At 42.6% G+C, this 27,565-nt stretch overlaps 1 protein-coding gene across 1 annotated transcript; it reads right to left on the reverse strand.

Moving 5' to 3' along the window:
• Positions 1-1,553: 1,553 nt before the first annotated feature.
• On the reverse strand, positions 1,554-27,565 carry LOC126517824 (DDB1- and CUL4-associated factor 17-like). The gene is made up of 13 exons (XM_050167628.3): positions 27,282-27,565; positions 26,949-27,010; positions 26,818-26,859; positions 26,637-26,733; positions 25,267-25,491; positions 24,147-24,239; positions 23,928-24,044; positions 21,654-21,756; positions 14,476-14,585; positions 14,252-14,388; positions 9,560-9,728; positions 7,065-7,223; positions 1,554-2,891 (listed from the first exon to the last, which is right to left on the reverse strand). The coding sequence occupies exons 1-13, from the start codon at positions 27,393-27,395 to the stop codon at positions 2,607-2,609; spliced, it is 1,713 nt and encodes a 570-aa protein (XP_050023585.2). The 5' UTR covers positions 27,396-27,565; the 3' UTR covers positions 1,554-2,606.

Consider the following 27,565-nt stretch of genomic DNA (forward strand, 5'->3'; position numbering starts at 1 on the left):
AGTGCATGTTAGTCAATAAATTGCCATAGAACCAGAGGCGTCAATTTAGACAATAAGAGAATCAATTTACTATTTGGATTAATGATTCTACAAAAACTCTTGTTTGCAATGGAATATGCTTTGTCATTAGTCGAGAAAATGAAGGCACAATCTTTTCCTTTTTGAAATGCATCTAAGTTGCATCACCGTATCAGTGTAAACATGAATTTTCAGGAAGGTACAGTCGCGTGTTTTGGCTGTTTTTATGCAGTAGGAACCAAAAATCAACAAAACATCCACAGTAGATTGTGCAGTTACATTGAAATACAATATAATCCTTTCTCTTTCTCTGGTTTTCTTTTTTGAATGAACAATTAACTATTTCCCAAGCAACGCCAAAATTTGTGACATGACAAAGAGTCTGACGGAGAGATTTGACAGTGGCTCACAATGTGTCCACTCCTGCTAATCTGTACTATTCTGTCTTCGGTGAAATTCCAGAAGCATATTCTATCAACACAGTTTATTTTTCTTGAGTGCCCCTTCAAACTGAAATATTGTCAGCTTTATTTACAACATAAAATGAACAACACTATGTTAAGGTTCGTAGCCTTTTTATGCATTTTCGCTGGGCTAAAGTTCACTGCTATACTGTTTTTCTTTTTCCAAATAAAAATGAAACAACATTAAAGGGGACCGGTAACACTTCTTTCAGCCCACCATATCGTAAGAATTATGATGATCACCGCAACCAAACCCAAGTTGCCGATCAGAGAAATTTCAAAATACAACCAGAGTGAGAGTTGCCCTCAACTCAAATTTTCATGGTTCTAGCTGCCAGATTCCACTCTCTAAGCCTGACATCCCATGACATCATAGGGTGGTGCCAATGGCAGCAGCGCGCGGTACGATCTCGAAGGCCATGGTGTCACTGCTATGGCGGCAACAGCTTCCGCGAGGCGGCTGTTGGCACATCAGGTGCCCGGCATGTTGATGCGTCATTCTCATGGTTGCAACACCTTGCTCGTAGCTGCGTGATAATTAGGCAAAAGGAAAAATGATTTCTGGAGTTTTACATGCCAAAACCACGATTTGGTTACGAGGCACGCCGTAATGAATGGGCTCTAGATTAATTTTGACCACCTGGGGTTTTTCAGTGTGCGCCCAATGCACAGTACATAGACGTTTTTGCATTTCGCCCCCATCACAATGCAGCCGCCGCAGCCAGGATTCAATCCTGTGCCCTCAGGCTTAGTAGTGCAATGCCATAGCCACCATGGTGTGTTGATAATCAGGCAATATACCTAACATGGTTGTAAAACTTAATGCTGTCGTTTATTTCACAGTACTCACGATGTTGTACGAACATAAATCACAGATTACATTTTTAACCAACGATCAAAGTGCCACTTTTCGACATCTCATCTGTCGCACGAAATCGCCGCATCATGATGCTGCTATTGGTGCCACCCAGCAGGCTTTCTCAGGAGCATTGCAGAGCCTCTATATGCAATAAATATGAAATTTACAAATGCATAAGGGCAAGTGTAAGCAATTACAATATTACAAAAGACTTGAGAAACAAGATTTAATTTCAGTGACCACAACAAACAACATACCTGTGATGAAGCATTGAGAAAAAAGGATGAAAATGCTAAAGAAACAACAATAAAGAAGTCATGAGTGACAAAGTTTTCAGCATAACAGCCTTGGTATTTTAGGTCGATGTGCGTATCTTACAGGCAAGCCATTTAATTAAACACTCGTAGTGCTAACTATGCTAATCTTCAAAGGCATTTATTACTGAAATTTGGCACTGTAAATAAGGTTAAACCATTCAACAAGATTTTAAATGCCTATAAAATTATCAGGAGTCAACGACACCAGTCCAAGATATCTCTAGCAGTGGCTCAAGCAGTTAATTCTCATCCATCACCTGACAACTCAATCTACTCCCATCTCATTTTTATAAACAAACAATACATTCGTAAACTATATGTACTAGACATTAACCAAACCAAACATTCTGACACAATTGCTTTTAGGGAGCATGCCTACAACTATTGTAAATGTTAGTAAATGCAATGTTGGCCTAAAGTTTTCGCAAACTGAAGTACAATGTACTGAACGACACGTCCAAGAAACCAAAACAATCATCTCAAAATACTACGCTGTCAACAAACAGAAGCGACATACACTGTATCAACACAACACCTACAACCATGACAAAGTCACAAAACTGAATACTTCCCCAAAGTCAGGCCGTGTGCCCTGACAGGGCAAAAAATAACTAAGTGCATATCGACAGGAAGAACAGTCTCTGACAACTGTCTGTACACTGTACATTCCACGCAAAGGGCATCAAAAAAGAAAAAAAAAGTTTTCACTGCAGTCCGACCCTATGTAACAAACGAAATGCAACTGCCAGCAGCAATTGCATCAGGGGTTCATTCAACATCCCGTGGATTTCAAATTCCCTGCCACGTGGACACGAACACAGGATGAAGTGACGACCACCTTCGGGGGTCGAACCCACACTGGGCGTTCTGCAGACTGCGGTGCTCTGCTGCATTGAGATGAACATGAGACAAAACAACTGCAACTGCTCGCCACAGTAAAATGAACGTTCAGCGTCTTGAAGATCGCAACACTCTGTCACTGCGTGATGACGAAGGGACGGCTACATCTTCGTCGTCGTCATGAACGACGCCGTTATTGCTAGTGATCCTGGTGGCCCTGCTTCGTTGAGATCTCCGTAGGACTGTGTTTCTTGTGGTGTAGCGCCTGGAACGAGGCACGTCAACCAGTCCTGGATAGTGCAGCCGGTACAGGTAACAGGAGAAGTTGCGCCGTTCATCCTTGACGAGGACTACCACAGTGTCCAAGTCCAGCGTCAGTGTGTAGTCGCAGAGCTGTGGGAGGACATCGAAAGGAGAATGTGTGACTATGCGCGACGGGCAACTTACAACTGTGTTTTGCCTCCTCAGACCCAGTGTCTATCCTTGTGGACATCGGCTTTTATCCTTTTCAATATTAAACAAAAAAGTTAATAAAATTTTAAAATTCTGGCTCCATATAAAGCTCGGTGCAGTCCTCACAGAATGACATGTGACAGAACCTTAGGGAGAAGACTCCCTATGTGCACTTACTCGAAAGTACCATGCCATGTCACTATGAATCTGGTTAGTAAAGGTAATGCGGGCTCTGACCTAAGTGCACAAGCCAAAATTAAGCTGATGTCACAGGAAAGCAGATGGTGGAAACTAAAGTATGCACATTAGTTAGCCCTTAATTGGTGTGTTTCATTCCGTGAGCACTGTACATACAAAGTGCTTAATGGGCAAGTTGCCAATATTTAAAAAGGATATTTGTTCTTCACGTTATGGAGTTGAAAATGTGCAGATACTAGGCAACTATAGGTGTTTATCTCCAATATGAGATCAAATTCTTGTTTTTCTCATTTAGTTCCAACTTCAATTTTTGGTAAAATTTGAAATAAATTACTTCTTCACAATAAGCAGGATTTCAAAGGGCTATGCATGATTGAAAATATTGAATCAGGCCAATCTTGTTGTTCTAAGGTAAACAGAGCACTCTGAATAGCCACCAAGGTTAACCATAAGGCATTGCATAAGCTGCATTTCCCACCTTGGCTCAGTTTAGGTTTTCTTTCATGCTGAAACAAAACTATGCATTTACATAAAAAATTAATGTCAGCTCCAATGTACGGACATTTCACCATCTCATATAAGAATTGTTGAAATAAAATTATAGTTGAGAGCACCTCTGTGACTGCCCTTATCTGAACTATTTCACGTAACCACTCTCCTCTGTAATGTCTTTTAACCTTGAGCATATATTAAATAAATAGATACGAGACCTTTCCTTTACCTTTTTTTTTTATCCCCTTAACTGCCGATGACGAATAACTCGCCATCACAACGAATTTTTGGCAATTTTTGCACTGTGTAGGCATTCAGTTTCTTGTAATTTTGACAAGAAAATAATATGACTTTTAGCAATTTTTTTTTTCACTTCTAAATATTTTGGGGGAAATTGTCATGGTAATTAAGGTGTTAACCCTGAACTATCCTGCAACACAGCTACATAACTTCACATCATATAAACGAAGACAACAAAAAAAAATGCAAGGGGTGGAGGCTGGTTGAGTGCTGACTCAAATTATCTTATTTTTATTAAATTATTTTTATTTCACAATGGCACGCATGTAGTGTTCGTGGGCTATTAGGGGTGCCATAATGGAAACCTCCAGATTAAATTTTGCACGTCTGGAGTTCCTTTAACATGCATCTAAACAAAGGAGTTTCTTTTCATTCTGCCACCTTGAGCTATGCTGTGCATGTATTTAAGGGCACGCTAGAGGCAAATATTATGTCAACACGGACTGTTAAAATGCCAATCCAGAAACCTCACAGCACATGCTTTATGCCAGGAAATGCTTAGTTTAAGAATAAATCACTACTGAAGCATTCACATTTCTCCAGCGCAATTCAAATCACCCCACACAAGCGAGGAGGTGTGATGTTGCATATGCCATCACCGCCATTTACTGCCATCAACGAGTAAAACGGCGCGCAACAGCTTGCACTGGGGCACTTTTTCGCAATCTCGCACTCATGTATATATAGTTCAACAGCAAGACACAACAGCATTACAGGGTTCATCTGTCATGTCGTTTTAATATTGCGAGCATGTATTTCACTCCTTAGTGTAAGCTTTTTGAGTATGCAATACAAACACATCACTATGCATTGCAGAAACTACCAAAACACGAGAGTGCAAGCAGCATATGGTTGAGCAAAAACTGAACCTTTTGACCATCTGCCACATTGTTGTCAAGGGTAATCTCAGTGAGTTCTTTGTTATAAGAATCAAATAGAACTGGACAAGTAGCATTTTCTTCCAGCTTATAATGCACTGCATTGATATTTAGATTATCAGTGGTTGAGTATGAGTGAAAAGAATTATAATGAGGAGTTGCTACATCATCGGGCTAGTACTAGAATGCCCCGATTGAGTTTCAAATCACGTCCTACATTAACTTCAATTTCTTGCTTACTAAAGCTATGTTCTCATCAATGTCTTAGACGTACTTGAGTGCTAATCTACCCCTTCAGTTTGGCTTAATATTTGCCTTTAGTGCCCTTTGGAAGGCAAACTGCAATGAAGTTTTACTCTGGATAAAATGGTTATAAATGAGTAGCATATGCTCTCAAAACAATGCTGGCAAAGCTGCCGGCTGGTAATTATTTATGTTCTCATTAACAGGTCTTTAAAATAGCACAGACATCGTCTTACCCACAGTTCCTTTCCCTCTTATACACAGTTCCTTTCCCTCTTATAGTTCTTTACTTACTTATTGTTACTTTTCTTTGCTTTACATTAAAATTTTCGACCCTTAAATCCCAGAAAAAGGAATCGGTGGTCCTAAGAGCATCCTAAATATTTTACTACAATGGCTTTTCTTCAAACCACTTTCGGCTACTTCAGGCCATGTAACAGGTAGCAGTGTAGCGGCAGCATTGCAGACGCCCAAGCAAGCTAGAGGTAGTACCAAAATGTCATAACATTCTGCTCCTATGTGAACACTTCCTATGCTACAGTCTTGACCTCACGACACATACACCTCCCGGAAAATGAAACCAGGGCCGGTATAATGTTAAACTATTCTAATCTGTTTTTATTCCAAATAGGCCATTAGCCTTTCGTGATAGGTCAAAACGTTTTGGGCTCTGCCCACATGGGCATGGCGCCTGCTCATATGAGCTGGACAGAGAATTTGCTGTTTTCTTCAGATTCAACAAAGCCCTAGTTACACAACACTTTTTTAAAGTGAGTTCTTACTGTCAACTGATCAGTTACGATTCTGAAAAAGTACTTGCGTGATCGCATTTCCCAGACACTTGCTCACATCAGCGCTACCCTGTACGTATGTAGAAAAAAAGTCCACTTCCTCAATTTGTTCAGATAAAAGAACCTTGTTTTTCTAAACAGGCAGGTATGGATCTAACATCACATGGTGGTTTTTTACCTTCACTTTTCATCCTAGATTGCTGCATCATATAATGGCACTGGATGGCATTGTACAACAAATTCATTTTTCATCCTCACTGACGATGTAGCAGTACGTCTCACACAAAGTATACAATAATTTTATCGAAAACCAGTGGCAAAAGAATTATAACATATGCTTGACATATGGTGTTGCCTGCATCTAGTTTTATGTTACCTTGTGTTGTCATTCTAGCTTATTATTCCGGGTTTAGCTATGAAAATGATGAAAACTGTTGTTCCCAAGGGTGGACACGGCATCTGAAGACGCTAAATATACACTGCCTGAAATTAGGTTTTTTATGCTGTCCAGAATATTGTTGCAGGTAGCCTTTATACCTAACACTTGTTTATCTTCTAGGCTTTTAGATCAAGATGACAAACCGGATCACGGTTCTCTACACCAGATGCAGATCCAGGTTTTTTTTCAAGCAGGAGGTCTGACTGAGATGGTGATTGATGATAATGATGACTGCAGAGACGCTTATGATGATGATGATGATGATGATGATCGAAGGAGGTGGCCACTTTTTCCCACTCACCTAAAGAGGACATTCATGTTAAAACATACAGGTACATTTTGTAGGTCTACCAAGGGTGCACTCATGTGTCCTAGGCACCAAACAGGCCTGCCAGAAGGGCTGCTATCAGCATTCCAGTGGACATACAGCAAGGGACACCCCGCACAGAGCAGCAAGGTGTGCCATGTCCACCTTGCAACCCCTTCCCCCCTTCGCCTCTCCCTTTCTTTTTTTTCCTTGTAGGTTGGCAGGGAGAGCCAACTTTGACATCCGTACCAGCTTTCTTTACGACGTGTTTCTTTTACATGCTGGCGGTTTCTCTTCAATAATCATTAAACCTTTCTTGTCTCTCCAGAGTAAAACAGCAGTGACAGCTGAGAAGAACATGAGTGTGTCACGTACTGTACACTGACACCCTGCACACAAATTTTAAGGGAGTAGGAGTCAGGACATCTGAACATCCCCCTGGATCCACGATTGCTCTTCACTCACCTCATCAAGGCTCATCCCGAGCTCAAAAGACTTGATCCGCTGGCCCGTCTCATTGTCATATATACCCACTTTCCCCATGCAGCTCTCATCCCTTGGGTCAAAGCCAAGCACACTGTACAGCTCCAGCTCATTCTCGTAGTCATCTGACAAGAGGCTTTTCTGTAAAAGAGTAAAAGAAACAAATTATGACAACTTCAAATTGGGCTTCAAATTTCTTAAATGTCCTTTTTGCGCAAAGCAACAGAGGCTTTCCTAAACTTTTTAAGCACTTGGCTTTCGACTTTCGCTTCAGTGAGAAAGTTGCAGATAGCTAAAAAAGTTGCTTACACCATTTTACCTAGGATAATCTAGCATACTAGCATAACCTAGCATACTATTATTACCTAGAATAACATCCTAGGTAATAGCGTCGTAGGTAATACCTAATATAGACGGTTCAAACTGCAAAGAGTGCAATATACTTGAGACTACAGAACACGTCTCGTACATCTGCTCACGATATGCTCTGGAAAGACAATCGCGGCAAAACCTTTGTCAAAGTTCATCAATCAACCTTTGTCTAAAAATTTCAGTTGGGACCTTGGCCACACCGTTGTCATTGGCATGATATTCTAGAGGCTCTCATCAAATTCTTGCAAGAGAGTGATCTGAATTTGATACTTGGAAAAGCCTTCTCTGTTCATGTTCAAGCCTGCTCCACCTCCGCTGTGGGTTTGCCCAATATTACACTACCTCCAGGATCAGCCCACATTTTTGCCAATGGACAAGGATGCGAAAAATGCCGATCAACAAGAGGCTAACAGCGTGGCTGTAAAATATTTGCTTGTTAGAGTTGGTAGATTTTCACCTCTTACAAACCTAATCAAAATCAGTGCAGTGATTGCCAAAAGAAATGTTTCCCAATAATATACTTTTGGTAGGCGCTCCTGAGGTGAAAATCATTCTTTCACTATTGCATTCTCCTAGAAAAATCCCTCAATGGTCTTCTGCAAAGCTGGCTGGCCTGCTTGAACTCATTAGCTGCAAATCTATGAATGCCTTCCAAGTGTACAAGTTGCTGGCATCCATTGTTTCCTTGAGCTTGAAGCAGACTCATTTTCAAATAGGCAGGTGGCAACCTCAGCGTGCAGAGTACTATGGCATATTGAGCCATGTTGCTAGAGTACTGAGGCACATTGTCGTATTGCACCCCCGATACCCCTCTACAACATAAAAATGTCATTTATCAGCTAACTACTGCAGTTATGGCATATAGAAACAAAAGCATACAGAAAAGCTAAACTCTTAAGTAATCGGGACAAAATATTAAATTTCTGAATTTATAAAGTAGGATAAGTTACAAACTTTGAGCATTACCCAGTGAGTGGCATTTGCACTGATAGTATAAAGTGACATTCTAATTTCTTAACATACAATTGCATAATACCATATTTTAGTTGACGCTTAGGCAAGTACTCAGCTTTTATCTGTTTGAAAAACGCACATACAAAGGAAACTGTTGTGCAAACAGCTGTTCTGTCTTCATCGAGCACTTTTTTGTTTGTCTAATCATGTGCGAATAATATCATACTCTTGATCATTGGCTAAGACAATAGGCCAAAAAGGTATCAATCAGATCACAGGTGCATGCTCTCAGCAAAATGCCTTGGCAAATTTGCTCTCCTCTTTCAGTTGCTTCTTCTTAAAATATTTCAGCAAAGCAATGCAAGAAGACAAAGCACTGGCAATTTTACATCACAGCACGCTGGAGTGCTGTGCTTTTAGTTCTCCAAACATGAACGCACAAGGTTAGGTTGGTTTTGTATAAGACAGGCACATCACTGCACAGAGATGCCATGATATGAAGCTGTTAGCTGCTTACCACTCCACAAGCACCAGCAGGTTCGATTACCTGGGGCATTTATGTGTTTTCCTATAGTAAATGACAACACAAGAGTGGTGTAGAGAACACAAGTTGGTCCAACTCAAAGAGAATTTGTATAGATGCGCTAGCTAATTACATTTGCACCCCTTGCGTGATGTCACAGAGGTGAAAAACTTCCTTCAGTATCAGCGTCTCTCTGGAACCATATTTTTTAGCGCGTATGCATAGAGGGCACATGCAGTGTAATGTTGTGGGTGGCGCTCACATTAAATTCTTAAATCACCATTGAGTATAGTTTCCATTGAGGCGCTGCCTTCACTGCTACTCTTTGCCCAATACAATCAGCAAAAAACTCTAAATTAAATTAAATTCTGGGATTTCACGTAGCAAAATCCCAACATGATTATTAGGTACAGCGTAGCAGGGGACTCTGGACGAATATTGACCACCTGGAGGTCTTTAACATGCACCTAAATCTAAGTAAAGGAGTGTTTTCGCGTTTTGCCTTAAACCCACAACCTCAAGCTCAGCTGTGTAATACCATAGCCACTAAGCTACTGTGGCGGGTCACTAAAATTAACAAATGACCATGCCGCCTTGTAAAAATATTGAATTTAAAAAATTTCCTTACCTCTACACACTGAGAGCTGTGCATGTCGTATAGGGTTTTGCACTTGCGTCGAGGGGGCTTGTTGTTGTTTGTCTCCTCGAGAGTTCGAGCTGGCTGCTCGCGAAAGGTGATCTCGAAGCATTCCTTGAGCGATGGTTTGTTTTTCTTGTTTGTAATCAACCGGAAAACCCTAAAAAGAAGGAAAAAGGTGTACAGATTAGGGTGAATAAGTATCCTGATTACTTCAAGTACTACTACACCTCAGTACACGGAGTCAAGGAACTGCTACTATTACTACTACTACTAGCAAAAAGGAACACAAGTGGTCATTTGTGCTCCTCCTAGAGTGCGATTAATTAATGTTTTATCTCTGGAAGCAACTGATAGCAAACGACACTCCATCTATGGTTATATGCCTTTCAAGTACCAAGGAATTTAGAGATAAGGGAAAAAAAAAAGCCTTACAGAAACATCAAAGAGCAGCACAATGTCAGTTTATTCAAGTGAAGTATTTTCGCAAGACTGAATGTGCATTCATAAACTTCGTGAACACAAAGTTTCGCATCTTACATGCCACACACAAACCAAAACGATGATATGTTTGTGTAACATCATGGATTAAAAGATTATGCGAATCCCATGCACTATGGGAATCAACACAAGCGAAGCTTTCTATGCTGTTTGCTTTGAGTGACAATAATTAGCAGTGATATTGATGGCTAATGCTTAATTTCTTTGGCGTTCACTCAAATACAAAACCGGTGTTTAAACGTTAACTTGCATGCACCGCTGCTGTTGCACAATGTGGAAGAAATGTTAAACATTAATTGAATAATATGGGGCTGTACACGCCAAAACCCCAATCGGATTATGATGCATGTGGTAGTGGTGAACTCCGGATTAATTTTGACCCTCTGGGGTTTTTCAACGGACACCTAAATCTAAGTACACAAGTGTTTTTGTATTTTGCCTCCATCGAAATGTGGCTACCGCGATCCGGATCAAACACGCGACCTCGAGCATGGCATAGCCACAAAGCTACCACGGCAGGCACAGAAGTGTTGATTTGACGTGCAACTGCTGCCATATTGTTGCCTAGCAAATATGGTGCTTCAATGCAGCTTTGGAACTGCATGCCATGTGTCAGTTGTCTGCATGACAATTATGCGCGGTATTTATTTTTCAAAAATAGCAGAAATGTACTATACCATACCTTCCCTGAACCAGCCCTTAGGCTTGGCGAAATAACATAGTTCGCGGGTAGCATACACTGCTGTGAACATCTCAGCCAAGTTTTGCTGTCGTACAAGGTGCATGGAGCTCGCAAGCAAAGTCACCTTTGTCTCAAACGCTATCTTTTCAATGGAAGCCTGCTCCTCATTCTCTTTTGCATGCTTTATTCAGTAATAAAGCGGATTCGCATATGCAGCTGCCATTGGTAGCTGTTGGTTGCCACATAGCGTAGGTACCGCGACCCCTGTGAGGTGCCACCATGAGTTCACTGGCTAAACACACTGCAGCTCACTGAGGACAACCGTGTTTGGCGTACATTTAGCATGTTGTAGGCACGAAAATCACAAGTTGTGGCATCTACGTTAACATTCAAAATGAAATTTGAATCGCGCCACGGTGACATTCAGAAGGTGGAGTGTTGTGGGCACGCCCCATTCTGCCATAGCTTTCACAGTGCTAGGTATTGAAGAAGCAATGGGAGCCCAGTACAGGCTGTGTTTGATTGCCAATAACTCCGCTTCTGCTGAATGCATTGAAGTAATTTTTGCGACAAAGTATTTCTGAAATAGCCCATTTTCACTTCAAATGCCTTTTTCCACTTCGATAAAAAATGGCTCAGGGCCTCTTTAAATGTATCCAGTTTGTCCACAACTGCTGTTGTGTCTAATAGTAGCGTTTTCTTGCCTCCTCATGTTGCTTTTCCCTTTCCTGCCCTTCTCTATGCATGGGAACTGCGAGTGAAGAGTGGCAGGCTGTGATTCACTAGTTTCTTGGTTACGTTGGTTCTACACATTTTGTGCATCCTCTCCCTACCTCCTCTTTTCAAATCTACCTACCTCCCTTCTGGACTGCTGCACGTTAGTAGAAAGGCAAGAGCTACAGTTTCCACGATGCATTTTCAGGGGGGTCATGGATAATTACAGCTGTCAGACGAGTCAGTAGTAGCTCTCTATTTCAAAAGGGTGTTTAACTGGGATAGTTGGTTCATTCTTCAAGGATTGTTGCAGCACAACTTAAGGAACACGAATACAAAAGGAACGACTAGACAAGGACGCAGCTGCACTGTCAACTGATTTCTTTATTGAAATTCCCACCCCCTCCTAGTTATTTCGTCGCCATATCTCCTCTCCTATCTATCTGAGGCTGTCTCCAAAAGGTGACTTCCCTTCTTTTCAGGGCCACTGATGGAGTGCTTACACATTGCACTCCTGTTTTACTTACCTCAAGTGCTTCAAGAATCTCCCGAGTTAGCCTATCGTTATTCCTTTTTAGGACTTGCACTTCATGAAATTTGAGGTGCATGTGCTTACTTGGCTATCTTGTCCCTTCTTGTTCGTTTCGCAACGTTTGCAGTGCAAGGCCAGATCGCTGCTGGGCGTCCCTGAAAGTGATGATGCGTGCTCTCTTGTTTGATCATTATGGCATCTTCCTGTTTGCCTTATGTATTGTTTTACACGGGACAGGAGGATGGCGTACACTACTCCTCTGACGCAATCGCAGTATCTGTTCTGTTGGGTGATCTGGCATTGTGGTTTCTTCTTTTCCTGGTTCACTCATGCGAACACATTTTTGTAGCATGAGCTGCACTGGCCAAGGTTGAGCAGTTTCGCATGGCTCCTGGAGAGCCGTGCTGCGCAATCCTGAGGAGTGGCGTCATAGCCGCGGCAGACGCACTGGCGGCGGCGCATGCCCAGCTGTGCGCCTCTGTTGCGCAGTAGCCAAGTCTGACGCTGCGTTGGAGCCGCTTGATAGCACCTTTCATTTTGCGCGCACGTGCGGAGGTATCAGTGGGGGTATACATATAGCGGGGCATTTGCCAGTGTGGTATAGCCATGGAGAAGGAGGGCAAAATTGCTGCTCTGCAGCGCAGAAGAGCGGAGAAGCTTAACTCAATGGGTCCCGAAGTAGTTGCCTGGCAATTAGTGGTTGAGCGTAGGAAGAACGAACAGAAGAAGGCTAAACGTGCTGCGGAGGCACCGGAGCAAAGGGAGGAACGTCTAGCAAAGCGGCAACCTTAGCTCACGCTACGTATATCCTGGCATAGCCAAGCTAAGCCACTGCTAATTCTTTCCCTTGTTTGGTGCTGAGCACACGACTCGGATGCCATGTCTTTTGCCAATCTTGATGAGATTGTGGGTCACTCCGTGCACATATGGAATTTGAGAAATGCAAAGTACCCCGTGTCGATGCTATGCAGCATAGCTGAAGGCCTCGTAGAGAAGCTTAAAAGAAAACAAGAAAGCAAAAGTCGACTTGAAGTTGAGGATGCAAAAAATAAATGTGCGAAAATTCCATGTGTGCACGGACTGACCCACAATCTCATCAAGACTGGTAAAAGACATGGCGTCCGAGTAGTGTGCCCAGCACCGAACATGGGAAAAAGTATGTGCGCACAAGTGAACCAGGAAAAGAAGAAACCACAATGCCAGATCGCCCACCAGAACAGATAATGCAATTGCATCAAAGGAGTAGTGTACACCATCCCCCTGTCCTGCGTAACGCAATACATAGGACAAACAGGTCGAACAAGACAAACAGGTCGAACAAGACGAACAGATCGAACAAGAGAGCACGCATCATCACTTTCAGAGACCCCTGGCAGCGATCTGGCCTTGCACTGCAAACGTTGCAAAACGAACAAGCAGAGACAAGATAGCCAAGCAAGCACATGCACCCCCAAATTTCATGAAGTGCAAGTCCTGAAAAGGAACGACGATAGGCTAACTCAGGAGATTCTTGAGGCACCTGAGATAAGTAAAACAGGAGTGCAATGTGTAAGCACTCCATCAGTGGCCTTGACAAGAAAGGAAGTCACCTTTCTGAGATAGCCTCAGATAGATAAGAGAGGAGATACGGCGACGGAATAAATAAGAGGCGGGAATTTAAATAAAGAAATCAGTTGACAGTGCAGCTGCATCCTCATCTATTCTTTCCTTCTGTGTCCGTGTTCCTTAAGTTCTGCTGCAACAATCTTTGAAGTGCTCTATTGCTCTGTATCTTCCAATTTGTCATATTTACCCTTATTCAACTTGTTCCCTTTTACACAAAGGCAGACAGTGATTTGATATTTGTCGTGGTCATACTGGGGACAGGACTGCAAAAGTATTTTTGTTTGCTTGTTCAATAAAAAAAGTTTCAGGGCCAGATTTTTAAAACAATAGACATCTAGACCACCACGTGTACACTTCCAAAGCTTCAAATGCAATAATATTCCCAATGAGTAAAACTGGACATTGATGGTTTGAGCACAAGAATGACATTACTGGTGACTGTACAACAGCTAATGCATCGGCAAATTCATTAGCCGTTATCAAACTATACCAATGCCACAACTGACATTCAAACTGAGCCAAGGTAGTACTAATAGGCTATTAGTTTTACATTAGCTCTACTTAAAAGTCACTTGTGACATTGGTATAGTTTATAATAGCATTGTGGCACAATATCATGCACCTTACACAAAATGCACCTCGGTCTTACTTGATGAAATGCGAAGAGTTGTAGACTATCCTTCCCGAGTCATCAGGATGAAATGCAATGGAGTCTGGCTCTGTGCTTGAATTGGGAAAGTCCAAGAGTCCATTCTCAGCCAGTTCATCAGACTCCACTGATTTTATCTGGCGAGCACCAATAAGACCCACCTTCAAGGCTTACGAAAACCAATTTTCTGAAGACATCCAGACACTGGATCACACTCGCCTCACCTGAAAGACACCTTCCTTTGACGGCGGGCTGCAGATGTAATGCCAGGGGTAGCACCCAAAGTGTAGCATGAACTCTGAGCACTTAACCTCAAAGAGAACTGGAGGGGGTTCTGCAAAGAGAAAGGCAAGGAAAGTGAAATACAGTAAACTCTCAGTTGCATGAACATCAGTTTAATGAATATCTCAGAATAACAAACTTTTAGAAATGAATGAATATGTGGTGCTTATTGGTGCAAGGGCCAGATATGGCCAAAGAGCGCCATTGCCGTGGTAATGAGTTCACAGTGTAGTATGAGTTCTATGAAGTTGATGTCACATGGCTGTAAAGGGGCCTTAAATATAGTCGCTATAAAGTGCGTAAAATCTATCTGTAATAAGATTATGGTGATGACATATGACGTGTAATATGAGCATTAAGGTGCACTGCAAAAGAATGATACGATGTATAAATTATGTCAGATTCTAAAATTGGCTAGAGCACTACTGCCTCGTTAGAACCCTTGAAACACAAGGGCCTGGAGGCATGTGCTATGCAAAACAATTATTGCAGCGGCATCCTCTGGAACGAGGATGCTCTACAAATTTAATGGACTTATAACTTGCAAGATAACATCATTAAAGAAAACGATGACTGCTTTGGTGTTAAAGAGCGATTCTTGACCAAGAAACATAGCCGGGTGAAGAGGGACACACGGTATGCCAGAGGAAAATGTTTCTTTCTCTCAGCTTCGCCCTACCAACACTCTAGGAAGACGTGAAGGTCAGTCAGCCTTTCACCACATCTACCACAGGTTGGAGGTTCATTCCCAGTAAGTAGAAAATTATGAGTGCCAAATGTGTGCTATTCTGAGATGACAGAATAGGACATCTGTTTCCCATGATTTTGTTGTGGAGGGCCAAAAACCTAACTGTGGCTTTATCACGCGCTGCTTGTTATTTGTTTCTCCGTCCCACATGCGTTGCCAATGACCTCGGAGTTTCTTTCGTAAGAAAGGTTTAAGATTTGTGACAGGCACAGCAGCGGTAAGATTAGAAGCAAGCGATGCAATTAAGTGGCCATCTAGTACGCCAGAGCGTTACCCTCGATGCCCCTATGGCCAGGCACCCAGCATGCAACGACATGCTGATTAGATAGATACACTTTACACAGGTAGGAGTAGAGTTCATTAAGTACTGGATTTTTGTGCTTGCAGAGTGACATCATGGCCTTCACGACGCTTAGGGAGCCTGTATATATAACTGCTTTTTGGAATTTTAATTTCCTTATATGCTTCACAGCCGACAATACTGTGTAGGCCTTGGCCGTAAAGATACTTGCTTCCGTATGCAGGACATCGGATTCCGAGAAGGATGGACCGACGGCTGCATAGGACATCTCGGTATGTGACTTGGAAGCGTCTGTATAGAACTCTCTGCAGGAGTGCTTGTGCAATTCTAGGAAATGCGTTCAGATTTCGACCTCTGGAGCGTGATTTGTAACTTCTAGAAAGGATATGTAACATTCTACCACCTGCCACTCCCAAGGAGGTAAGAGCTTGGTTGTATGCATTAAGCGATGCTCGAGGAGTGAGACGTGCATTTCATCACTAAGCTCCCTCATGTGCAGCGAGAAAGGCTGTCTTACAGAGGGACGATTGCGGAAAAGTATAGCACATGTCATGTCGGTAATGATATTAAAACATGGATGTTCATGATTAGAGTGTACTTGGAGAAAATATGTGAGGCTGATGTATGTTCTCTGCAAGTGGAGTGACCACTCATCTGATTCTGTGTACAAGCTTTCCATCGGGCTTGTCCTGAAAGCGCCAGTGGCTAAGCGGACACCTAGATGGTGCACAGGATCTAGCGTCTTTAGCACGCTCGGAGTGGCAGAATTATATACGACGGCACCATAGTCCAATCGTGACCGAATTAGGCTCTTGTAAAGATTCAATAGACTCTTCCTACAGCCATGTAGTGTGGTATAGAATTTTCAGTAAGTTCATCGTTTTTAGACATCCTTCTTTAAGATATTTAATGTGTGGAATGAACGTGAGCCTGGAGTCAAGTAAAATAACTAGAAATTTATGCTCTTTGTTGACAAGTATTTGTTGTCCCCACAGTTCTACACAAGGATCTGGAACAAGGCCTCTCTTTCTTGTAAAAAGAACACAGCAACTTTTGTGAGGGTTGATTTTAAATCCATTTTTGTCTGCCCACTTGGACACCTTATTCAAGCCATGCTGTACCTGCCTCTCGCACACTGGAAGGTTACAGGATTTAAAACCTATTTGAAAGTCGTCCACGTAAGACAATAAAAAATGGCCTGTGGTAATGAAACACGAAGCGTGTTCATCTTCACGATAAAGAGCATGCAGCTGAGCACGCCTCCTTGGGGTACACCAGTTTCTTGTGTAAAAGGACGTGAGAGTACATTGCCAACTTTCACCCGGAAAGTACGAGTTGACAAATAACTTTCTATTAGGTTTAGCATATTACCATGGATGCCCATTTCTGACAAGTCTCTCAAGATTCCGTAGCGCCACGTTGTGTCGTATGCCTTCTCCATATCGAGGAATATGGATAGCAAAAACTGTTTGTGTACAAATGCGTCACGGATGTTTGCTTCAATACGTACAAGGTGATCAGTTGTGGCGCGCCCTTCCCTGAAGCCACACTGATAGGGATCAAGCCTTTTGCTCAGTTCAAGGAAATGAATGAGTCGCCGATTAATCATTTTTTCAAATACCTTACAAAGGCAACTTGTGAGGGCTATCGGGCGGTAACTTGCCACAGTGGAAAGCTCTTTGCCCTGTTTTAAAACAGGGACCACAATGGCTTCTTTCCAAGAGGTTGTAAAGTATCCGACAGCCCAAATAATGTGAGAGTAGTGTAACTTGTGTGTCAGTGTGTAAGTTTTTGATCATTTCATACATGACTCTGTCAGATCCCAGTGCAAAGCTCTTGCATGCGATCAATGCAGCTCTCAACTCGGCAATACTAAAAGGACGGTTATGCAGTTCATTCTGTCGGCATTTTCTTATGAATGGCTTACATTCTTCTATTTGTTTATATCTGAGAAAGAATTGTGAATAATGGGTTGAACTTGACACGCTCTCAAAGTGCTCCCCAAGTGAGTCTGCCTGGTCTTGCAAGGTACCACCCTGTGTGTTTACCAAAGGGATTGAATATGTTTGTCGCCCTCTTACCCTATTAACCCTGTTCCAGACTTTGGCCTCATCTGTATACGAATTGATACCCAATAAAAACTTCTGTGAACTCTCTCTTCTGGCCTGTCAGCACGTTCTCCTGCCTTGGGACTTTACTTTCTTAATGTTAATAAGTTTCTCCGCAGTGGGAGAAGTGTGTAGCAACCCCAACGCTTTGTTCTGTTTCCTACGAGCGTTCCCACATTCGTCGTTCCACCACGGGACATGCCGTTTGCATGCCACACCACTTACTTCAGATATGCATTTAGAAGTGGCATCTATTATGAAGGTTGTAAAATACTCCACAGCAGCATCAATTCCTAACGACATGTTAGACCATGAGATATTATAGTAAGAGCTCAGAATTTCTCCCAATCGACTGTATCCATCTTGCACTGAGGAGCCTGTGGTGGAGATTTGTTTTCTTCGGATGTTCTAAGCAATATGGGGAAATGGTCGCTCTCATAAGGATTTTTGGCAACTTCCCATTCAAGTTCAGGCAATATAGATGGGGAAAATATGCTCAGATCAACTGAAGAAAAGATTCCACTTGCAAGACAGTAATATGGAGGTTCCTTTTTATTCAGGAGACACGCACCAGAGGAGAAAAGAAACTGTTCAACAAGGTGACCTCGTGCATCTATACGAGAGTCAAGTCAAGTTGCCAAGGACGAGATAAGGCTCTGGCAATTCATCTATAAAGGACTGAAATTCATGTTTGTGTAAGTGGTAATGTGGGGGGTATGTAAAGTGAGCAGATGGTGAAAAGTTTGTATAGGAGAACAACTCGCACCGCCACTGCTTCAAGGAGCGTTTGTAGCTGTAAACGTTGACATGCTATGCTTTTATGAATTACAATGGCAACACTGCCCAATGATGCTGTCGCATCATCGCCATCTTTGCGAAATGTAACTTACTGTCGGAGAAAGTTTGTGTGTTTCGATATTAAGTCCATTTCCTGTAAACACAGCACTCTTGCATTGTGTTCGTGGATAAGTTCTTGCACATCATCAAGGTTTCTAAGAAGACCTCTGACGTTCCATTGAATAATTTGTGTATCCACACTGAAAGTAAACTAGTGCTGTGTGTACATAAACGGAAGTGGTGTCTTGGATTACAGAGCTTTTTCGAGGCCCTGTGACGCGGGTTTTGTCCTTTCTGGAGCAGTTCAGGGAGCCTCACCACTCCTTAGGCGCTTGATGCGCCATCAGGATAGGTGTAGTGTCCATTGCCTCTTGTGAGGCACCGGACACAAGCTCTTGCGAGCGAGAAGTTCCGCGAGAGAGTCCCGCCTCGGAGGGCGAGACTCCTGCGCCCATCAGCTCGTAGGTCGATGGGGCTGCCTTTAGGTCTGAGCTGCGCCGGCTGTTGCCAGCGCTGGAAGGGGCCGGGGAGGTTAAGGCAGCCTTGACTGCGGCCACCTTCGGGGCCGCTATCGGTCCTGCGGGATCGCTACGCATAGCGCAGGTTACTGCAGATAACTTTTGTGGGGCCAGCAACCCAAGGGTAGCCAGGCCTGCTTGCTGGTTGGGTGGAGCATGCTTAGCTACTTCCACCCTGGGGGCAGGAGCCAAAAGTACCAGCTTGCTGCGTGCGGGCTGGGCACTTGGCATTGGCCGCTGCGACGCTTCCCCTCGACGTGCCGCATCAGCATAAGGTGTGCTGTGGAAAGGTGAGCACCTATCACAGGCTTCCTTATACCAAATATTTTCTCTGATTTTGAGGGTGATTGTCTTTTTCTTTCTTTCAGTTCGGACATGAGCGTGAGTAGGCTGGGTGGTCACCACTGCAGTTCACACAGTGAGGTGTGCCACTAAAGTTGTCAGAGGGGTGGCCCTGGACTCCACACTTTGCACAGGTTATTTGACCACGAGAGCTCTGCGGGCCATGGCCGAACCTTTGGCATTGGAAACACCGTCTGGGGCTTGGGATATATGGTCAGATAGTTAACCTAGTGTATCCTGTTTCAATGGTTTCTGGCAGAATGCTAGATGCAAATGTTAGGACAAGATTTTTGGTGGGGATTTCTTTGTTGTCCCGTCTAAGGACAATACGTTTTATATTGGTGACATTTTGATCTTTCCACCCTTCTTGGAGTTCAGCTTCTGTCAAATCTTGGAGGTCTGTCTCTGACACGACTCCGCATTGATCGGTGTGGTGTAACAGAAACTGGTATGTTACCAAATGTCACAAGACTGCCTAGCTTCTCGTACTGACATTTCTGAGGGATGTCAAGAAGAAGGTCTCTGCTAGCCCTTTTCGTCACTTTATAACCTGACCCTAATGCTTCGGTCAACGATTTTGCAACTATGAATGGTGAAATGAATCTGGCCCGTTTTTCAGTTCTCACTGTGCACAGCATGGAATTTCGGATAGGTCTCTTTTGTTCGGTTGAAACATGTGCTTAGCTCATCGGTGCATCCCCTCTTTTGAGGGTGACGATCAAGTACGCGGGAAAATGCTGATGTTCCCATGGTACTTCAGTTTCTTTACTGCAGCAATGGAGGCCACCCACCACGGAGCCCAACTTGGGGACGCTGCAGCACTCAGCGTATAAGGCTGCAAACACCAACCGTACATTGCCACTATTACCTAATATATTATACCCAAGGGAGGGCACATACACAAGGTTAACCCAAGCCACCTAGGAAAATTAGGAGGTGACAGAAGAGAAGAGATGATAAGACAGTAAAAGCAATAATATAGGGGAAAGGAAGATTGAAGAGGGGGACAGGAAAAGATGACTGCCGATTTCCTCCAGGTGGGTCAGTCTGGAGGTGCCGTCTATGTGAAGCAGATGCCAAAGAGGTGTGTTGCCTCCGCTGGGGGCCTTAATGGTCCGCACCCGGCATCGGCTCGACCCCCAAGATTCCCCTTCCCTCGAACACAGCTAACCCGCGCATGGCTACACGTGGGAAGGTCTAACCCTTGTGCGCTCGGGTACGTGGTGTCGCAACACACCAAATGCCTGCTGCCGCAGACGCCCCTGCCAGGAACATTTAGAAAATATCCGGAAGTTTTCCTATGTATTCTATGCAAAAATCTTTCAGTTAAACAAATTTCTGAAGAGCGAATATTTCAGCTGACCAAATTTGATCAGCAGACAAGGGCTCATTTTTTAAATCAGTTCTAGAAGCTTTGCATTCTGCAGTGCTGGCGTAGCCGATGCTCGCCGCCCCCAAATCGCCCTTCCAGCAGCATACCTGTAACAATGGCTACAATTATAAACTGCTTGCATAAATCCTACCTGTGCGATGAAAGCGAGCAAGGAGAACAGCGCAATGAGGCAATCGACCTCGAAATGTGGACAGGGGTCTGTCACCAGCTGAATGTTGACAGCAGCACTTCGTTTGAAGACTATGTGAAAGTGAGTTCGTTACCTGTGCTGAACTATCAGAACCGCAAATTGTTTCCAGTGTTCATCCCAAAGAAGAAGAGTGTGACAAGGAACGAGCAATGGCAGAGCCAGATTGAAATCCTGTAACTCTAGTGGAGGCTGTAGGATGCCTTGTAAAGTTTCAAGACTTCGTGTCTCAGCAACAAGCTGTGCCAGAGGAAGTGCACAAAGACATGGACTCTCTGGACAGCTTCGTTATTTCTTGCACTTTAAGAGCACCAGTGCAAATGAAAATTATATATATTTTTTATTTTTCAAAATGAGATGGGCAGCAACGTAACTGCTTTAGCACTTTGTATGTTATGGTTTACATAAAACTCTATAAATTGTACTTCACACTTTTGACTCTATGTCTGCTCTGCCCTATGATGTCCCATACTCTAGTGAATATTCAGTTTAGTGAACTTTCAGTTAAGTGAACTATTTCCTTGCGTCCCTTGAAGTTCACTCAAGTGGGAGTTCACTGTATTGCCAAGATCTGGGAAATACAGGCTCCTCTTCCTGTACAAAATACAGTGTGTCGCATAAACATACAGCACAATACCTTTCACTGTGTTAAGTGCAGACAAATATCAAATGAAATTTATATATACCTTTGAGCTTGCAGTTCAAAGGTAGGCCAGCAGGATAGGTTCCGACTTTAGCACCATCCAGCGCTGAGCAAGGCTGATAAAGTTTAGCTGGAAACATGCATGCCTGGACCAAAAATTTAATTAAAAAATGGTCAGGCCATACGATCACCCTTCTAGTGTTTCAAATATATCATGTTTTGTGTTCACTTGATAAGCACGTAAAGCCAAGAGATGTTGAATTCAAGGAAAGCACGAGAGGAGATAAACCTTTTCTGTTTAAGTGAACTACAGATGGGGCTATTTAACAAAATAAACAACACAAAGCTCCAAGTTCTGCATGAACTTTTCCAGCCTTGCACTGTCGTCTGTATAGACTCGTAATTAGTTCTTAAGAGTGAGCTATTGCCTCTGTCCGACGGCAGCAATCTCAGCTTTGTTTCTGGAATCCTGCACTGTTAAAGGCCCTGCAATGCTGTTGATCCGAGTGGTTGACTCTCCTTACAACATTCCACTACAGTCAGGTGCACTACAATTTCGCACTACACAAAAGTTGCTCCACCTTGTGGATCTCTGCAGAATGAACTTGGTTTATGTAAGGCACCTTTATTAACTAAACATCAAGTTACACCCTTATATGTAGCTCCTTAGGGCAGTCAAAGCTTCGTAAACCAAATTTTGATTTAGCTGACCAGAACAATAACTAACGTGTTCTGAAGATTAAATCAGACTGGAAGCACCTGCCCACCCTCTATCACCTGCCTCACAGATACTCCAACATTCAAAACAGCATGTTTTGGCCACCTTTAGTAAACTAATATGTAATATAACTTTGCTTTGACTCAGTTCTAAACCCACCCTCTCTGTAATGCCTGGTGATCGGCCTTAAGAGTAATGAATTGAAATGAAAATAACTTTTTTCCAGCTCAAATTGGCTGGACAATGCCCTTAACACACCCTTTTTGAAAATTTTAAGCAGCATATAGTGCATAAAACAAAAGCAGGAGAGCTCACCATAAGGCTGATGTGCAAGGCACATGTTGGTAAATTACTTGAAAAGTGGGTTCGAGAACTCTGTACACACCCTGAGGTCAAGAACAATGCATGTGCAGTGAACATTAATTTTGGTAATTTTAACGAAGTTCTGGCTGCTGTGTTAGAGGCCACAAAACTTGGTGGAAAAGCTAACCAAAAGTTGTTCATAAAGGGCTATATGTAGTAATATTATATGTTGCCAACAAATGTTTTCTGAATTTCTAGAGGCACCAATGAGCATCATTAATTTTTGTAGAAAGTACCTTTAGTTTTATAACTTTGAAGCAACTGAACATATTTGTGAAAAGGTTGTGCAAACAAATTCTCCCATTGAGGAATTGATGGTGTAGTCATAAATCAACCTTAGAATCAGATAATTGTTGGTGCCACATGAACCAAACAGGGCAAAACAAATAGGATCTTTCAAATTCTGCACATGCCTCTATGGGTTGATACAGCTTCCATGATTGCATAGGAATGTTCTAAGAACAGCAGCTTATCAAGTGTAGTCGTTACCCTTGTCTGATCAATGAACAAATAGAAATGTAACCATTAAAGTTTAATGCCAAAATACTAAAAAAAGAAAGAAAGCAATTATATTTTGTAAAGTACATCCTCTCCGTGTGCTGCATTGGTTACAAATCCACACTCTTAGTGACTGACAAATTATAACTGCATTATGTAGAATTCTGTCATTTTTTTTTCTATGTGATCTACATAAATCAAATCAATCAAGAAGTTGACTTAGGGCTGACGGTTATTTGAGCTAGAATTTTGCACTGATGCCCAGCTCAGGTTGTCATTCTGACACTCCAGCCCAAGTAGCATGTTCTAATACTTATCCTTAATCTAACAACCGGTACCTTTCTTTTCTTTTTCTTTGCATCATTATTACAAAGCAATACTACCTCGAAAGAAGTGTGATGTAGACTATGGTATATGTTGACTATATATATGTAGACTATGCATATGCAGACTATGCATATGTAGACTATGTATATTAAAACCTACACTATTTTCACATATCCAGTGCTAAATATATGAAACAAGGTCACACTTGAAAAATCACATCTTTATAGCTTTAAATTGAAACAAAAGTAAGATCACTTCAATACCTTACTACTGCACATTTTCCACACAAATATTTCCTGAACTTCAGCTTCTGCCATGAAGCATGCTGTTTCCAGTACCAGTGAACCCTAGACACTAAGCAAAAGTGATAATGACAAACTGTGAAAAAAAAAAAAGAAAAGAGTGGCTCACCTCTTCAAGAATGTTCCTGAAGTTGTACAATCTTACTGCCCCAGTCAAGGTGCTGCCTGTTCCAACAATAAGAAGGCCCTCTGAAACATTGGCATGGTTGCATTCTTTTCCAAAGATCTGCAAGAGAACATGAAAAATAACTGAGTCCTTCAACTGCATAGCTGTCAAGTATGGCAACCACTACCAAGGCACACAGAGCATTGAAGGGATGCAACTTACAGCTCTGTCAATTTCCAACATTCCTTTGAACTGAAGGGGAAACATGGCAAACACTGCTATGGTGATCAGAACCCTTGGTTTGCTCCTTGCTGCCTAGACAAGCAAGAAAAAGCAAAGGCTCTTGCAGCATAGATAAACAGAACTCTGGTATGTCATTAAGCAGATAATGCAATGTCATTAGGCAGATAACTTGATCATGTGAAAAAAAGCACATCCATAACTTTAAAGCAACACAAAAGTGTGATCATTATAATAGCTTACTGTTGCACATTTTTCACACAGTTTTTTTCTAATGTTCAGCTTTAATTGTGAAACACATTTATAATACTGCATCAGTGAACTCTAGATGTCACAAGGCAGATCACACACAACTTCTTGAATGTCCGCACCAGAAGCTGTGCAGGCCTTTCAACATCAGTCTGAAGTATGCTGACAACAAAAATCTATCCTCAGCAATCTATATAACCTTGCTTCTAAACTGAAATGCTCAATAATCAATCAAGAAAATTGAAGAACCTGTATTCTCTGGCAGATTTACACTAAATGCACACTGTTGTCTTTGGATAATGACATAATTAAGGGCACCGAACCAATTGAAATACTTTACCTGGCATAGTGATTCTACAGTTGAGCATGCGTAAGTTCATTCTTGGCCATAACTGACTCATTCTGATGGATACTGAATGTGAAAATTATGCTCATTGAGCTTTCAGTGCAAATTGATTAACCAGAGACCAGAAAGATAGGAATGCACCTTTTCTACAATGCCTCCATTGGCACATAATTAATTTTGACCACATGGCACTTATATTCATTTCACTTAAACTTCGGTACCTTTTTAAATTATGCCCCATTTGAAGTGCAGCTGTCGTGGCTGTGAATTAAATATGTGGCCAAATGTTTCACACGGGTAAACATCTACTTGGAATCAGCACGGAAAAAAGATGGCAGCACAAAGCGGACACAGGACAAGCGTTCATCCTGTATCCTTCTCTTTATGTGACCTTCGTTTTCTATGCTGATTAAAAGTAGGCATTCATTCCAACTAGCCAAATTTTCTACCTTGCTGCAGGTTGACGTCGTGTCACCGAAGTGATCAAACAAGAGAAGCCCAACTCACTGGCTGTGTAAGCTGTGGATGGCTGTGGTTGTGCAGGGACTGCAAAATAATGGTTTCGCCATGAGTCTCCCAGTCGATGTGCTTGAACTTGTAGCGGCTGGGTGATCCCAGGTAGATTTCCTGGTGGACCTTGCCGGTCATCTTGTCATGGCAGTAGACCCAATTGTCGGCCGTCAGCGACAGGAACAGTGCCCGGCAGTCCTTTGCCAGTTTAGGCAATCGGTGCTGGACATATTGCAGCAGTGATGTTAGTACCAAAGGCATGAACTGTGACACCAACAATTAAAGATGGACTAGCACAGGTCACTGCGTTTATCTGCTTATCACAGCACATGACAGCATTTCAGCCAATTCCACATCACATCCTCATGTATTCATGCATAAAAGCTGTTCCAATTTAGATCTTCTGATTCATGTTATGGTTACACTGGTAGCACAGCAAACCGCAATGAACGTAAGATTTCCAATGCAATATAATGGGCTGTCTGATGCAGTTGACAATGTCATAAGTGGAATGCAGTACATTGTTCCACAGTGCGCATAAAATAGGCTGATAATAATGAAGCCAGGCCACTATGAGCTAGATGGCACATTCTAAAGGCGTCATTCAGAAAAATTATGCAGAAACATAGCAGCTGTAAGTTATCTAATCTGAGCTGTGATAGCAGACTGGAGTAAATGTTATTCCATGTGATGCTATAATAATTTTTCTATCATCGATGATGGTCGGTGGAGCCAATAGGGAGTTTTAGAAATAGTGCATGTAAGTGTCTTTGCATATTCAAAGCTGCACACCTTGCTTGCATTTTTTGTACTCCTTTTGCTTTCTTTTATACACTATTAAACAAAATTACACCCTTTGGGTCGTACCTTGCCGCACAACGATAATCGTCGTCTGCCTTGTCCGCATTTCCTTTCTTTAATGCTGCGAGCCCGGTACTTCCAAGTCACGAACGGCATGCGCGTTATGAGCACGACAGAGCGTTCTTGACAGGAAAGTAGCGAGCGCAGCGTTTTGAAGAGTGTGGCAAGATACGAGCCAAAGTATCTGCATTTGTTTAGGAGTGTATGTTCAGTAGTTTGCGTCCCCAAAATTTGGCTGCGCAAAAGCTAAAACTCCCTAATGCTATTGCTTGCCAGTGTTCTCAAGTTCGATTGGTGGAATATGTATGGCAGACGAAAGTGGCAGAACTTTCCAGCATAATACAGTACTACAGCTCGATGTAAATGCAGTTACGCACCCATCAAACATACATTTTGTCTTGAGTGTTTCATTACGCGGAGTAGACTAGGTACTGCAAATAAGATACATGTACTGAAATTCAAAATGTACTTAAGCAGTGCTACACACACTCCAGAAAGCTACTAACCAGTGGCCCTGTGTACACCAAAGCATCTTCGATTTTCTTGTTTTTCGGCTCCTGGGGGAGCTTGTAGAGTGGACTTGGGAGGGCGTTAATGCCACACCTGTTATATGAAGAAAAAAAAAAAGCTTTTCTTTGGCATGACTATACGCTGAATTAATTACGAAAGCGAAAGTTACAAACTTACAAAGCCAAGCAGGTCCTGTAGTTGTCAAGGTAGATGTGACCACTAGAGGAATAGAATGAAACATCAGCCACTCGTTAAAAGCCAGACATATACGTATCAGTCACTAGAAAGAACAGTTATTTGGTGCTTACTCTTCAAATGCAATGGGGGACTTCGAATGCGTTTCCCAGATCTTCGTGAATGTTGAACGTTGCTGCGTGGCGTAAGACAAAAAGCATCACAGAAATGCACTTAGCTTTTGATGCGAAAAGATAAATCTGAATATACAGCTTCAGATTACAGCTACAGCGTGCAGCGTTCCAAATTGATTACAGCTAGAGCTGTCGTTCCATGATGCGACATGCACAGTGGCGCAGTAGAACGTCGGCAACGCACAGAAAAAAAGATTCTGTTTTCACTAAGCGACTACAGGCTGAAAGTACGCGAAATCATAAAAACTGTGTTAAGTGTTTTAGCGTACTCACGTCACATATTAGTAGCCGCAGTATTTTCAAACTGGACCTGTACGGAGACTTCCCGATGCCAATTTCCCGGTACTGTAACGCTTGAACTGTGCCTCTGCTCCTAATCCTGGGCATAATACAGCAGTCAGCTGTTCCCAGACGGCCTAAATTGCATGCATCACGACTAACAATCGTTTCGCTCGCCTAAATTCAGCGACTAATTTCAGTTTCAGCCTCGATACGGAAGTGTATTCTATGCGTAGACAAGAGCTGCTTCACCGCGCAACATTGAAGCCAACCACAAA

Source organism: Dermacentor andersoni, chromosome 3 (assembly GCF_023375885.2).
Source record: "Dermacentor andersoni chromosome 3, qqDerAnde1_hic_scaffold, whole genome shotgun sequence".
Classification (NCBI taxonomy): domain Eukaryota; kingdom Metazoa; phylum Arthropoda; class Arachnida; order Ixodida; family Ixodidae; genus Dermacentor; species Dermacentor andersoni.